At 35.4% G+C, this 16700-nt stretch overlaps 1 protein-coding gene across 2 annotated transcripts in view; it reads left to right on the forward strand.

The window, feature by feature from the left end:
* Positions 1-15352, forward strand: part of LOC121381331 (IQ domain-containing protein H-like) — a 48647-nt gene extending 33295 nt beyond the window's left edge. For both annotated transcript variants that reach the window (XM_041510597.1, XM_041510605.1), the window contains exons 18-24: positions 658-778; positions 2274-2548; positions 4544-4723; positions 6914-7039; positions 7212-7273; positions 8448-8556; positions 10507-15352. In XM_041510597.1, the coding sequence (XP_041366531.1) occupies positions 658-778; positions 2274-2548; positions 4544-4723; positions 6914-7039; positions 7212-7273; positions 8448-8556; positions 10507-10599 (966 nt within the window). In that variant the 3' untranslated portion in view covers positions 10600-15352. The remainder of the gene's footprint in view (positions 1-657; positions 779-2273; positions 2549-4543; positions 4724-6913; positions 7040-7211; positions 7274-8447; positions 8557-10506) is intronic.
* The last annotated feature ends 1348 nt before the right edge of the window (positions 15353-16700 follow it).

Below are 16700 nucleotides of genomic sequence, written 5' to 3' on the forward strand. Positions count from 1 at the left end.
CTGGTCTGTCTGTCCAGGACAGTGGGTTAGTTTTTGTAAGTGAGAGAGAATTTGGTATAGTGGCCTTACACCTACATGTACCTATTGAGTCATTAAAATTTGCTATGAGTGGGAGCCAGTATTGGGCTGTGAACCCAATGCCTATCAGCCTTATGCCCGATGGCTTGCCCATCGCACCACCAAGTCCAGTAATGTACTAATGCTATCCACATAGTTATTACACAGTTTTATACTTGTTTTAAAATGGTTTTATTACATACCTATTCAATCTTACTATTTTATTTACTGATGTCATATATGATTTACAAATGACGTCACATCATATTTTAAACATTACACAAGGCTGCCGCAGAGTATGATTCTTAACATTAAGTAAATCCATGAAATGAGTTTTGATCATAGATTTAACAAAGTGTTGTTATGACGTTAAATTGAAAACTGTTTTTGTAAAACATAAAAGAAGGTATGTAATAAATACAGAACTTCACATACGTTGTTTTCGTTTCCTATTTATTGCACAAGTTTATTTTGCGAAAGAACATAAAGATATATTCTTGTGCAAAATAAACTCGTGCAATAAATATGAAGCAAAAACGTATGTGAAGTTCTGTATATGTGTGTCACAGCACATATCTTAGTTTCACTGTTTTCTTTCAGGAATCAGCCTACATCAAAATCCATGCTGAGATTGGTGATGTCTTACAGTATTTTGCAGAACCAGTCAACAAAAATGTCTTTCCCACTTGGGAAAAATTCTTAGCTGCTTTTCTTGGCCAGGGTAAGTAAATGCCAGCAAACATTATATTACTGTATCAGTTTTATGGAGGGTTTGGATGTTGTTGTAGTTGCTGGGGGTGTTTGGGGGTTGGTGGAGGGGTCTTTTTTTGTGAAAATGAGGATGTTTAGTATAATAGATTATATGTACAGTTCTGTACTTGATGGTTAGGGATGAAGGAAGGATCTAGTTCTGTCAGCGAAGCTCTCACCTAAGGTGCTTTGGTTGAAAGATCGAATCCCCGCAGTGAACCTATTGCCTCAGATTGACATTTTTCCTATACCCACACTTGTCCCAGTGTTGCATGTGTATGTTACAAGTTGTAATATAACTATGTTTTCTGTCTGCAAAAGGTGTAACTTGTAACATGATATGACATATGTTATGAGAGGTAATATAACTGATATTATCTCTCCACTGAAGGTGTAGTATAATTGAGAATGTTTGTTTTTTTCCTGCAAAAGGTGTAATATAAGAGTTTTGTCTTTCTGTAGGAGGTTTTATATAACTACATGTAACACTGTTTCTACTGAAGGTGTTTTTGTTGAGCTAAAATAATATTAACTAATATTTAATATACAGTGATATTATCAATCTACAGTTGGTGTAGAAAAACTGATATTATCTATTTTCAGGAGGTATAGTAAAATTAATATTATCTTCCTGCAGATGATGTAGAAAAACAGATAATATTCTAGTAGTTGTAGTAAAACCCATATTAACTATCTACAAGAAGCATATTAAAATTGATATTATCTGTCTACAGGAGATGTAGTAAAATTGATATTATCTATTTACAGGAGGTGTAGTAAAACTCAAGTTATCTATCAACATAAGGTGTAATTAAATTAAAAGTAATAGAACTGATACTATCTATTTTCAGGAGGTATAGTAAAATTAATATTATCTTCCTACAAGTGATGTAGAAAAACAGATATTATCCCACTACAGAAGTTGTAGTGAAACTCTTATTATCTATCTACAAGTAGCATATTAAAATTGATATTATCTGTCTACAGGAGATGTAGTAAAATTTATATTATCTATCTACATGAGGTGTAGTAAAACTAATGTTATCTATTAACAGAAGGTGTAATAAAACTAAATAAAAACTGATATATCTATTTTCAGGAGATGTAATTAAAATGACATTATTTATCTTCAGGTGTAATAAAACTGATATTACATGTATCTATCTTCAGGTATAGTAAAACTAATATTACCTACCTACATGTGGTGTAATAAAACTAATATTACCTACCTACAGGTGGTGTAATAAAATTGATATCTATCTTCAGAAGGTGTAATAAAACTGATATTATCTACTTACAGGTGATGTAATAAAACTGATATTATCTGTCCTCAGGTATAGTAAAACTAATATTACTTACCTACAGGTGGTGTAATAAATGTAATATTACCTACCACAGGTGGTGTAATAAAACTGATATTATCTATCTTCAGGAGGTGTAGTAAAACTAATACTATCTACCTACAGGTGGTGTGGTGGAGGCATGTCCGCCAGCCGAGAGTATCACGACACTGACCGTGGACATGCTCATCGAGCCAAGCGGCCGCATCAACATGGTCACTTGTGGAGATCAGATCCACGCGGAGTCTCAGTTCTCGTGCTGGGGCATCTCCTTCCCACAGTCCTCGGTTGACCCTGAAGTCCTCAACAAAGTCTGTCTAAAGATTGGCGATGCTTGCAAGGCAAGAGGCATTGTGGGATACTTCACCATCGACTTTGTCACTTTCATCAGTGGAACAGCAGTAAGAATGATTCTTGTTCTTTCTTTTTTTCTTTTCTTTTTTTATTATTTCATCATAACCCCTGTTTACATTGGAATCTGCCCTAACCACTGGGAAGAAGGGGAAGATATATTAGAAATGAGTTATAGATAAGTGTAGTGTATGTATTTGATTAATTTTGTATAGACCATGTGTGAAGCCACAAGCTGACATGTGTCTGGCTTTATTTTCCTGAGGCGTCGTGGCAGGCCATCGGTCTACAGGCTGGTAGGTACTGGGTTCGGATCCAAGTCGAGGCATGGGATTTTTAATCGAGATACCGACTCCAAACCCTGAGTGAGTGCTCCGCAAGGCTCAATGGGTAGGTGTAAACCACTTGCACCAACCAGTGATCCATAACTGGTTCAACAAAGGCCATGGTTTGTGCTATCCTGCCTGTGGGAAGCGCAAATAAAAGATCCCTTGCTGCTAATCGGAAGAGTAGCCCATGTAATGGCGACAGCGGGTTTCCTCTCAAAATCTGTGGTCCTTAACCATATGTCTGACGCCATATAACCGTAAATAAAATGTGTTGAGTGCGTCGTTAAATAAAACACTTCTTTCTTTTTTTGATTTTCCTGAGATTTTCTTCAATTTGTAGCCATTTTTAAGTAATAGCCTTATTAATTACTAGGATGGGAAGTAGCCCAGTTGTAATGTGCACACCTGATGGGCGGTCGGTCTAGGATCGATCCCCGTCGGTGGGTCCATTGGGCTATTTGTCATTCAAGCCAGTGCACCATGATTGCGATATCAAAGGCTTTGGTATGTGCTATCCAGTCTGTGAGATGGTATATACATGTATAAAAGACTTGTTTTAAACAGATGGATCAGAGACTGTGGGCGGTAGACTTGAGTCTACACTAGAGTGTTAAAGTATATTATAACTAAGACTTGTTTTATACAGATGGATCAGAGACTGTGGGCGGTAGACTTGAGTCTACACTAGAGTGTTAAAGTATATTATAACTAAGACTTGTTTTAAACAGATGGATCAGAGACTGTGGGCAGTAGACTTGAGTCTACACTAGAGTGTTAAAGTATATTATAACTAAGACTTGTTTTATACAGATGGATCAGAGACTGTGGGCGGTAGACTTGAGTCTACACTAGAGTGTTAAAGTATATTATAACTAAGACTTGTTTTAAACAGATGGATCAGAGACTGTGGGCGGTAGACTTGAGTCTACACTAGAGTGTTAAAGTATATTATAACTAAGACTTGTTTTAAACAGATGGATCAGAGACTGTGGGCGGTAGACTTGAGTCTACACTAGAGTGTTAAAGTATATTATAACTAAGACTTGTTTTATACAGATGGATCAGAGACTGTGGGCAGTAGACTTGAGTCTACACTACAGTGTTAATAGTATGTTATAACTAAGACTTGTCTTAAACAGATGGATCAGAGACTGTGGGCAGTAGACTTGAGTCTACACTACAGTGTTAATAGTATCTTATAACAAAGACTTGTTTTATACAGATGGATCAGAGACTGTGTGTGGTAGACTTGAGTCTACACTAGAGTGTTAAAGTATGTTATAACAAAGACTTGTTTTATACAGATGGATCAGAGACTGTGGGCGGTAGACTTGAGTCTACACTAGAGTGTTAAAGTATGTTATAACAAAGACTTGTTTTATACAGATGGATCAGAGACTGTGGGTGGTAGACTTGAGTCTACACTACAGTGTTAATAGTATCTTATAACAAAGACTTGTTTTATACAGATGGATCAGAGACTGTGGGTGGTAGACTTGAGTCTACACTAGAGTGTTAAAGTATGTTATAACAAAGACTTGTTTTATACAGATGGATCAGAGACTGTGGGCGGTAGACTTGAGTCTACACTACAGTGTTAAAGTATGTTATAACAAAGACTTGTTTTATACAGATGGATCAGAGACTGTTGGTGGCAGACTTGAGTCTACACTACAGTGTTAATAGTATGTTATAACTAAGACTTGTTTTAAACAGATGGATCAGAGACTGTGGGCAGTAGACTTGAGTCTACACTACAGTGACAGTCTGGGTCTGTTCCAACTGGTGTCGTACGTCACTGGTGGTCTACTCAACACCAGGTCGCATGTGTTCGAAGTGGAGCCACCGAAAGAACCGAAGAAACCTCGCCGACGCAGACTGGCAGGAACTGATGAGGTGAGAACGACTGACAGTGTGTCCGATTTAAAATCTCCCGCACAATCTGTTTGTACAATACAGTAAAGTACTCTTATAACGAACTGGAAGGGACCATGCTAATTAGTTCACTATAAGCAGTAGTTCGTTGTACACAATTGCATAAGTTGGTTATTAATGTATAGGGAGATAAAACAAGACTTTACGATCAGTTCGTTTTATGCAGTAGTTCGTTCTAAGCATGTTCGTATAAGTGTACTTTATTGTAGTAACGGAAGTATGGCTGATGCTTATCTGGGGCGTAGCCAGAGAGGAAAAAATGCTGAAGCAAACCCAGACCTGTGAAATAAATATCAGTGTTATGGGGAAAATAAAATAAATCTGGGGAAATTCCAGACGAGGCAAGCACCTCGTCTGCCTCATGCTGGCTACGCCATTGCTTATAAAACTGTAAAATTCACATTCAAATGCTTTAGTAAAGTCTCCAGACAAGTGTATCCATTAGCAGACCTCGCCATTTAAGGGGATCTGTCACTCTCACTCCCCATCACTTCCCTGAGACAAAAAATCAAGGAGAGTAAATTTTAGCTCCTCTTTCCATGTGAATCTGTTTGGAATCAATATGGTAATATCTCAAATTGCTCCTCATTATTAGTCCCCTACCAGTCCAACTAGAGGGGACTATAGGTTTTATCTCCATCGTTCTGTCAGTCTGTCTGTCTGTCCATCCGTCTGTCTAACATATAGTTTTCCCGGATGTTTTTTTTTAGAATGCATTGTTACAGCTTTATCATGTACTTTTACAGATCATGTTTGATTTTCATGGAGATTTACCCATTTTTGATGGAGTTATGTCCCTTGAACTTAGGAGATGTCAACATTTGGTTTTCAGAACTTTATTTTTCAAAAGGCTTTGAGATATTTAGCTGACATTTTATGTATAGCTTTATAATGTACTGTTACAGATCAAGATTGAATTTTATGGTAATTTACTCATTTTTGATAGAGTTATGGCCCTTAAATTTAGGAGATAAGAAAAATTGTTGGGTTTGGTAGGGGACATGTATTGCTTTAGCAGTACTCTCATAATGCTTGTTTAAGTTAGGGGAACAATTAATCATTCCCCGCAATTATTTTTCATTGTGAAGTCTGCATTAGCCAATCTTATATTAAAAACGGAAGTACGCTAGTCTAATGATGACTAATAGTCTGACAGCCAGCCAATAACATTACTGAAATAGCAGTTCTCCATGACTGTGCTATCAAGGTAATTATATAGCTATTCAAAAATTGTTACATGACACAAGCTTATAGGATATTAAACAAGCTTCCATTTTTTATATTGTTTTAGACATAAGCTTTGGCAAGTGACAATGAACATTATTTCGCTTGGGACATAAACTTAATACGAAATGGTACCAAGTTTTATATTCTATTTATTACCCATAATTGATTTGAATTTACATCATTGAAGTCATTTGGTTGACATTCCGGTCGTAGTGCACTAATCGTATGACATCATCATATGAGGGGGCGGGATTTAGTTCAGTTGGTTGAGTGCTCGCTTGGGGTGCTTGCGTCACAGAATCGAACTACCAGTACCTCTGTGGATCCATTCAACTGATTGGGTTTTTTCTCGTTCCATCCAGTGCAACACACCTGGTCAAAGGCCATGGTATGTCCTTTCCTGTCTGTGGGAAAGTGCATAATAATATTATAAAAGATCCCTTGCTGCATTAGAAAAAATGTAGCGGGTTTCCTCTTATGACTACGAGTCAGAATTACCAAATGTTTGACATCCAATAACCGATGATGAATTAATCAATGTTTTCTAGTGGTGGTGTTAAACAAAACATTTTTTTTTCAGCAAATGATGTAGAAGTGTTACGTCCCACTTCATGCATGGCAGAAGCAAGTAGACATAAGGGGGTGGAGGGTGGCTGACTGAGATCGAGGGCACAAAGCAAAGTTTCTAGGGGGTTCGGGGTTACACTCCTCCATAAACTTTTGAAAACTAGATGTCCTGAAATGCAATTTCTTGCATTCTACAAGGAAAATTCATCTCTGCCTTAAAATTTACTTTCAATAATATATTTTATTCAGAATTATTGGAGGGTGGGGTGCCTGCACTTTACATTCTAGTGGGATGTAACACTCTACTATAAACCAAAATATTTTTAACCATAAGCATCCCTTATTTCACTGTTCTAGCTCCATGATAACAACAGCCGATTTGCCGTGATGAGTACTCGACTACTTCACACCAACTTGGCCGTCGTCCACTACAGCGTTTTCTTCCAGATGTGTCGTGCACACGGCATCGGCTATGACATTAAGGTAAGACGTATATTGTTGAGGACATTAAGGTTAAATTTATGTTGCTCATGACACTTAAGAAAAATAAGGTGAGATTTAAATTGGTGATAACATTAAAATGAGATTTATATGGAAGATAACAATGTGAGAGTTGTATTGATTTTGATTGGGGTTTTTTCACTTTTTGCTGTAGGAAAAGCAAGGTTCTGTATTCACACTGCTGGACAGTTTCAACAGGGAGAGACTGGGAATGGTGTAAGTATTTTGGTTTATGATTAATTTTGTTCTTCTTTGGATACACTTTTTCACAGATGTTATGTAATGTGTAATGGATTACCTTGCTTACACAGGTTATTAAATTTTGTGTGTGCTGGACAATCAAGCTGACGACTGTGGTTCAAATCCCGTCAAAGCTGGCTCACACAATCATTCATCTTTCTCATCTGTCACCCTCTGCCTATCATTCTCATTGTCTTAATATATATAACAAACTTTCCAATTTCCCCTACGATATCAGTCTGTTTCGACCCTTTCTGTCAGTTTCCTCCGACTCTGTCATCTGAGCTGTCCACACCATTGCCTACCTGTCTCAACTTCCTCTACGGGTGTAGTCTCTGTATAGTTCCCTGCACCCACCTGGCATCCTCGTCCACTGCCGCTAATAAGCTGTTCTGACCCACGGCACTAACTAATGATCACTGGTAGTAGGGGTGTATAGTAGGTGGTTAAAAGTGCCTCTTAACAATGCCAGAAGTAACTACTGAACACTCCCTGAAGTGGTCAGACTAAGCTCACAGCTAAAAGCTGGTGGGAAATGGCAGGTGTGTGGCACAGATAGCCACAAGGGACAAGCACCTGTCACAGTTGGAGAGACAAGGACTGGGATGTGGAGGTGGACAGCGAAAGAAGTTGAAAGATAGGAGGAGTTGCCAGATCAGGAAGAAATGAGATGGAATTCAAAGGAGAGAAAGGAAAGGGGGCAGTGGGATTTAAAAAAAAAAAAATATATATATATATATATTTTTTGTGTGTGTGTGTGTGTGCATGTGTGTGTGTCTAAACACTAAGTTAAGTTAATCTACAAACCTGTAACACATTTGGATAAAGTTACAACTGAGTGAAACACAAGTCTGTGACTTTGAAACGGTGAAATACCCTGAAAACCCCCAGACCAAAACTCAACTCCATAACTGTTACTTCTCAGACACACGTGCATTTTTAAAAAATATGAGAAATGCATTTTGTGATATCAAAAACACCAGGACAACCTAAAATACTTTGAATGTACGGAAATGAATAATATAAACAAATAAAATCCAAATAATGTCCGCTGTAATAGTAAAAAATATGCCTTAGTGTTTAAAACCTAGGGTATTTCCCCTTTAATATATTTGTATTTCCCCTTTAATGTATTTGTATTTCTACACAGGACAATAGGCGACACTTTACAGGGTGGACTGGCCACATTTGCTCGGAATCTGTCGGTGATCCATCAGGAAATCTCAGCACCCAACATGCAGGGAGTTACCAACTTCAAGGTAAGGGTTAGCTTTCTGAGCCAGTATCTTCCACATCTACACAAAGGCAATATTGTAAACATATGTATATATACATGTGTGTGTGTGTATATATATATATATATATATATACACATATATGTGTGTATATATATATATATATATATATATATATATATATATACACACACACACACATATATATATATACAGTGAAACGTCTCTAAACCGAACACCCTTGGGACCGAATAAAATGTTCGGTTTAGAGGGGTGTTCGGTTTACTGAGGTTTTAAGAAACAGCCTTGATAACCATTTTTTTAATTTTTACTATTAATATTACCAAGGTACAAACGTGTGTTAAATTATATTTATATTTCGTATTTATTAATAATTTTAACTTTATCGTCCAGTGACAACTCTACACATCGCCGTTTTGCTGGACGTTCGGACATGTTGACAATCGATATGGAAATGAAATGCTATTGACATACCTACGAAACATATTGAAAACAGAAGCCGACTTATTTGTCTAAATAAACAGTGGAACAAAGACAATGAGAATGCAATGAATTAAATTTATGGTTGCTTTGTCAGGTCCTCGTGTAAAATAATCAGATATAACCAGCGATAAATTTGTTCGGAAGAGATAATCTCATTCCCAATAAACACAGTGCACATGATTATTCCCGTTACAAACTTAAAGGTGTTAATTGAATGACAAGGCTTAACCGAAATCTAGGTAACAGAGACTAATTAGAGAAGTGTTCGACAAACGCTCAAACACGTCCCGGACACGCTACACCGAGCATGCGCATACCATCTGGTATAGTTAGTAACACCGCGACTTTGACAACTAATTGGTATGGTCGAGACAGGCGACGCTCCTTCAGAGTTTTTAATTGTTTGGTCTTCAGAGGTAAAATTTGTTTTGAATAAACAAAACGGGACCCGGAAATTCGTTCAGTAGAGGGGTTTTCCAGTTTTCAGGGGTTTATTTCAGTGGTTAAAGCTGCGTAAAACGCGGGACCGTGAAAAAAGTTCGGTGTTGAGGGAATTCCGGTTTAGAGAAGTTTCACTGTATATATATATATTTAAAACAGGTCTTTTTTTTTCTTTTTACATAATTTGCAACAGGTAGTGGGTGGGCTGCAGTTAGAGGTAGTATACTAAACAGCAACAAAAATGACAATAGTTAAAATACAATATTTAAAATTTCTCGTTCCAACCAATGCACCACAACTGGTCAAAGGCTGTGGTATGTGCTTTCCTGTCTGTGGGAAAGTGCATATAAAAGATCCCTTGCTGCATTAGGAAAAAATGTAGCATGCTTCAGAATTAGTAAATGTTTTACCGGGTACATGCAATAGCTGATGATTAATAATCAGTGTGCTCTAGTGGTGTCGTTAAACAAAACAAACTTTAACTTTTATTTTCTGATGCAACTACTGTAGCCCAGTGGTAAAGCGCTCGCTTGATGTGCGATCGGTTTGGGATTGAACCCCGTCAGTGGGCCCATTGGGCTATTTTTCGCTCCAGCCAGTGCACCACGACTGGTACATCAAAGGCCATGGTATGTGCTATCCTCTCTATGGGATGGTGCATAAAAGATCCCTTGCTGCTAATCAAAAAGAGTAGTCCATGAAGTGGCGACAGCGGGTTTCCTCCTTCAATATCTGTGTGGTCCTTAACCATATGTCTGATGCCATATAACCGTAAATAAAATGTGTTGAGAGCGTCGTTAAATAAAACATTTCCTTCCTTCCTTCCTTCCTTCCTGATGCAACTGATATATTGATGTGCAGTATTTAAAATGTCCTAAAACAATAAAATGACAAAGAAAATTTCAGCCCTGCCCCCATTTTAAAAAACGAATTGACTGATAATTTATTATGCATTAAGTCTGTAATATAGTTTGGCTTAGATTGTATAATATAGGCCTACTATTGAGAAATGTGTATGTTGAATTTCAGGGTGCAATAGGGGACATTGAGGGAATTCTGGGAACCACAATACAAAACGCTGAGGAGATGTTGGCAGCTATGAGAAATGAAGAGGAATCATGAACTTCAGTATAGGAATCAACTTCATTCCTTGAAGATGTTCGACTTCAGTCTTTGAATCAACTCCTGATGTTGAACTTTCTCCGTGATGACATTTAATTTCATTTTTTGAAAACTTCATTATGTAAAGATCATTGTTAAACTTCAGCTAAAGAAGAATGTTAAACTTCTGTCTTTAAATCAACTTCTACTCTGAACTTAATTTTAAATGCATACATTGTTAATTAAATTAAGTTTTGGAACACGTGCTTCATTTTCATAATCTTCTTTTTGAGGATTACTTAAGTTCTCATTATGAAGATAATTATCATCATTTTATAAAAATTTCAGCTTAATTTTGTGAAGATACTGATTTTCAGTTTATGAAAATAATGAACTAAAGTTTATGAAGATATTTAAATTAATTTTTTGAAGATTTTCATCATAAGATTTATATATACATGTATAATGCTGGTCTGTGATATTTTTAAGATGTTGAACAATATCTGTTAAGATGACAGAGACTGAAATAGTGCTGAAGTATGTCAGAGGGGATTCCAGAATTGATTATTACAGTATTAATAACTAAACATTTTCTACTCTGTCGTTGAAATAATAGCTGTGATTGTACTCACTCCACTGATCAAGTCACAGCTACAAACGATGGCTTGGAGACCAGGTTAAATTTAAAGTCAAATCACAACTGCATGGTGTTCTTCACAAATATGTGTATGAAATGTATGCCAGTGATATTTAGATTTAAACTTGCCATTCCACTTTATTTATGTATTGTGAAGAAAATTTCTTCTTCAAACTTGGTCTGTTTTAACAGATCTTCGACAGTTGTGCGATCATTTCGTTCATACATTGCTCATTTTGTTCGCACATTGCCTCAGACATGTCTAAATTTGTGTAACCAGAGGTTACAAAAGGTAAAATTACCTTAAAATCTTGGAAATTAATTAATATATATATTTTTAATTTTAAAAAGATTATAGTAAGAGAACTGTTGTTTAAAATTGGTCAAAGTGCATGAAATGCAGTGTCCAATTTCATAGGATTTCAAACTTATAGTACAGGGCACTTAAGATCTGTACTGTTTTTAGTACACACCCTCAAATTATTTTGTAACAGAAGCCTGTCTCGTTTTTGTTTGTGAATTAAATTTAGGACATGATTTTAAGGGTTGTCAACATAAAAATGAAATGGGTTACTAGATCTTTTTTTTTTTTTTTTTTTTTTTTCTTTTACATCTCATAAATGGGTTACACAAATTTGTAACTGTCATATCTTTATTACAACTGTCAGCTTTAAGCTATTCATCCAGTCACACAGCTGGTTTCTCCATTAAGTGATTTGTGTGTAATTCTTCCAACCACCTGGTTCCTTGTTCTCTGCCGCTAGTAAAGTTGGTCTGCTCCACGGCACTGGCAGCATGGAACCATGTAGATAATTACAAGTACCAGAAATAACCAGGGAACTTAGTACATTGTAAACGGATCGCACAAAAGAAATAGCATGCATACGTGTAGCTATAAGACACAAATGAAGTTGAAAGGACAAGGTCAGAGATGTGGGATAGGATGAAAAATATTGAACCAGATTTGCAGAAAACCAGTAATATACTGATGGAAAAAAATAAGGGAACACATCGAATTGTAGACCAAATGTAATTCACAACTAGCATAGTAATGTCTGTATTTCATACCAAGTTGTAATGTGGGATTGAATATCTGTAGTGTTGAATGTGCTGCCTATATGTTCCCAGTCAACTTCTTACAATATGAATTGATTTTTGATGCAGTCATTATTTCTTGTTATCTGTGTGATCCTTTATTTCTTTCCATCAGTTTATATTGTTAAAGATTTAAGCCATTATTTTTCTTGCCGTTATAAAATAAAAAGGCAAGATATAGGATTACTGTTCCCCGATGGTGGTGGCGTCAAATTTTGCATTAAAATTCTAACATTTAGATCAGTTTTCCACAATCTAAAAGTCCTAAGTAATGAAACTTGGTTTACAGTTTCACCTAAGGATGTAATTCAGAGTGCACTGAAATTGTTTATGGTAGGCGATCTCGGCATTTAATTCTGAGGAATTCTTGCATGATTGCTTTGATTTAAAAAAATAGGTCTGTGCAAACAATTAGTTATTTCATTTGAACATGATAAAAAGTAAATAAAAATTTCGTATTTATTTAGTTTATAATAAGGTTACCAAAAAAATATATTATATGTGCCGTTTGTAGCAAACATTTTTCGTGAATTTTAACTATCCAAAGCTATTTTATATTTAATGATTTTGGAGCAACAATAAAATGTTTTTATGCTGGGGTTTTTATTATTATTATTATATAGGGTATATGTATGTGTTAATACATTAAAAGTAATAATTTTATAACAAAAATGTTTCTTAATGTTTCATGACAAAAAAGATGTATTGCTTGTCTACATTTTTAGCTTAATTCAGCATAGATGTTTAGTCTATTTGTTTCAAAAGAGAACTAACAAATTGGCATGTACGATAACTATAATGTAAAGTATTAAGCTTTAACACTCATTAACTCCAATAAAATTTTTGACAAGATGTTTCACTGTAAATAAATATTGCTTTGCTATATCCACGCTGCCTCGTTTAGAAGTGCGTTAGTTGGTACACGAAAGTACATGTACATGTAAGTATGTGAAATTATGTATAATATGTATTTAAAAATGTATGTCCGTGAAAAGATAAAGAATTGATGAAAACAAAGATCACTTCTCTTCTCCCCCAACTCTTAAAATAATTAATTGCCCTCCCAAATTAAAATTCAAATAAATACATAACTGGCTCCCCCAAAACTCCTAATTGCTATCATATTCTTATGCGTACGATAGGAACATTAAAATAAGCGTAACAGTGAAATCACTTGTTATTAAAACAAAATATATCAGGTGCGTGTGCACAAATTTTAGTGGAGGCGAGATTCTAGGCTGTGTCGATCAAAGTTTATAAGGGGTTAGAGTCATGCTTCCCTTGAAAATATATTGAAAAAAGAAAATTTGCTTCAGCAGGTGAGCGGGAGGGAGGGGGAGTTGACCCCGAACCCTCCCTGCTAATGTGCCTGTATATTTAAACTACAATTATCAGTATTTGATAGTAACGATTGTACATAATGGAATAAACATTTTTACATCATTAATTAGATTACACTTTTGTAAATAAATGGTACCATATATTAAATTTGTTTAAATTTAATCAAATAACAAGCGTGTGCAATATATAATTATATATCGGCAATAATACAGGGCCATAAGTATCTAGCTGGTGGGCATGAAAAAACTACTCCTTTTTAGTTTCAAAGTTCCCCTTTTTTAATTTTCAAAGTGCCATTTTTATCTTGAAAGTGCCCTTTCAGTTTGAAAAATGCCAGTTTTATCTACCTAGAGAGCGTTATATAATAATGTGCACTTACGTTTTAACTACACGCTAGATGGTTTAGGATGGCCCTGTTATACCCAGCTATGTAAATAGTTATATACAGTACTTACTATTAAGCTACTATAAAAGGCTGGGTTTTTTTTTATTATTATATTTTTTAATTATTCTTTTATGTCACAAAGTTTGACAAGCTACTAACCTTAATTGAGGCAAGTGAAAATTTCATCTGTATATTAATTTACATTAGCCAATACGTTTGCGAGTGCAAGTGACTTTCTTAAACATTTGTCCAAAAATAATTAAGATGTGTAACATGAAATGCTTTATTAATTAAACATACCATACATGTATGTTTAAAAAAGGAAAGGAATGTTTGACACTTCAGTAGTTATTAGTACATTTGTGTATTAATTGGTGTCCAAAATAATATGGTAATTGTAACATTTCATGTTGGACAAGACGCATATTAATATTTTATATGCTAACAGACATTTTTAGTTTCATTTGATCATCCCATAAATGAATGTAAATGTTTTATCGAGGCAATAACATTTTTCTGCATTTTTTTTTTATCAAAGGATAAAATTTTGGGGCCCATCTGCGACTAGTGGTTACACCAGTCATACATTTACATGTTTGGCATCTATTTCACACAGAAAATTACATCATCATAGAAGATAGAGCATTTTAAGGACAAAAGAAAATGAAATATGAGAACTTCAAAACTATATTAGTGGTACTGTTAGTAACATGAGTTGTGGTTTAGTCGTAGTTACGTTTACAGGCGAAACTAGGCATACATGTACGATGTTTTGTGAAATTGGACCCAGGTTTACTTAGTAGTTATTATCCAGTCAAAATCCAGTATATTGTATAGCAACAAAACATTTGTAATTATAGACAAATGACTACTCATAATGTAGGCCAGTTTGTTTATGTACCAGTACATTAAAATGTTTCTTAGAATACTAACTGTCGTAGACTGAATCAGTGGTTCGCATTAACTGGGAAACAAAATATATGTTTAATACACTTATTAAGAACATCCCCAAATAGTTCTTTATTATGAAAGTCCCACAATTCCTCGCAGCAAAACCGTTGTAACTTAAGCAAAATGTTTGCAACACATATGACATACATGTATGTAGATGAAATTAACTAACATTTTTCTATTATAAATTGTATAGGTACATACATGTACTCATATATACCTGATACGTGTATGCTTTATTCCTGTACCATTTTGGCTTTGTGAATACCCTCCGATAAACTGCTGTATTTTGAAATATGTTTATTTCGCTTCCATTCTGTCTGTGATACGATCTGTTTGTTTTTGTCAATAAAAATCTTTATTACCAACATAGTTTGTCCATTTTTAACAAAATATTACAGAACTTAAAGATAGTATTCCAGTTTTATTTTATTATATTTTTTAATTATATATGCCAATCGGAATTATATGAACTTAAATTTTTGTTTAATTATTAGGACTATGCACTTACTGTCATATTCACCTGGATAGACCGTACAATTAATTTTACCTTTAATAACTATTCAGTATTTGTTTTCTTTATATACACAAAAAAGCAAACTCAAACTCCAGCATATTTATGTCACGATAAAAGTGCTCGCTTGATGTGTGGATGGTCTGGGATCAATCCATGTCGGTGGGCCCATTGGACTATTTCTTGTTCCCGCCAGTGCACAAGGACTGGTACATCAAAGGCCGTGGTATGTACTATCCCGTCTGTAGGATGGAGCTTATAAAAGATCCCTTGCAACAAATGGAAAAATGTAGCGGGTTTCCTCTCTAAGACTATGTCAGAATTACCCAATGTTTGACATCCAATAGTCGATGATAAATAAATCAATGTGCTTTAGCAGTGTCGGTAAACAAAACAAACTTTATTGATGTCACTATCTAAACTAGGAACAATTATAGTTAACATTTTCCACGGCAATCAATTATGGATATTTATAAATCAATTGTCAAATTAATCACCTTTTTATATAGTATAGTACACACTACAACAATAAAGAAAGAAACGTTTTATTTAACGACGCACTTGACACATTTTATTTACAGTTATATGGCATCGGACATATGGTAAAGGACAGATATTGAGTTAGGAAACCCACTGTCGCCACTTCATGGGATACTCTTTTTCCATTAGCAGCAAGGGATCTTTTATATGCACCATCCCACAGACAGGGTAGTACATACCACAGCCTTTGATATACCCGTCGAGGTGCACTGGCTGGAACGAGAAATAGTCTAATGGGTCCACCGACGGGGATCGATCCCAGACCAACCGCACATCAAGCGAGTGCTTTACCACTGGGCTACGTCCCCACCCCACTAAAATGAATTTTAGTTTTGTTTTAAAATGACTCCACTAAAAAACATTGATTTATTAATCACTGGCTAGCAAACATTTTTCGTTATGAGATAGTGAGAAAACCAGCTACATTTTCCATTAGCAGCAAGGAATCTTTAATATGCACTTTCCCAAAGACAGGACAGCATGTACCAGAACCTTTGATATATTAGTCATGCGGCACTGGTTGGGATGCAGAAACACCCAACTGGAGATAAAAGTTAGTTAGTTTTGTTTAACAACACCACTAGAGCACCTTGATTTATTATCATCAGCTATTGTAGTTCATTAATACAAACCCAACATACATGTACATAAAAGATTCC

This window comes from Gigantopelta aegis, chromosome 2 (assembly GCF_016097555.1).
Source record: "Gigantopelta aegis isolate Gae_Host chromosome 2, Gae_host_genome, whole genome shotgun sequence".
NCBI lineage: Eukaryota > Metazoa > Mollusca > Gastropoda > Neomphalida > Peltospiridae > Gigantopelta > Gigantopelta aegis.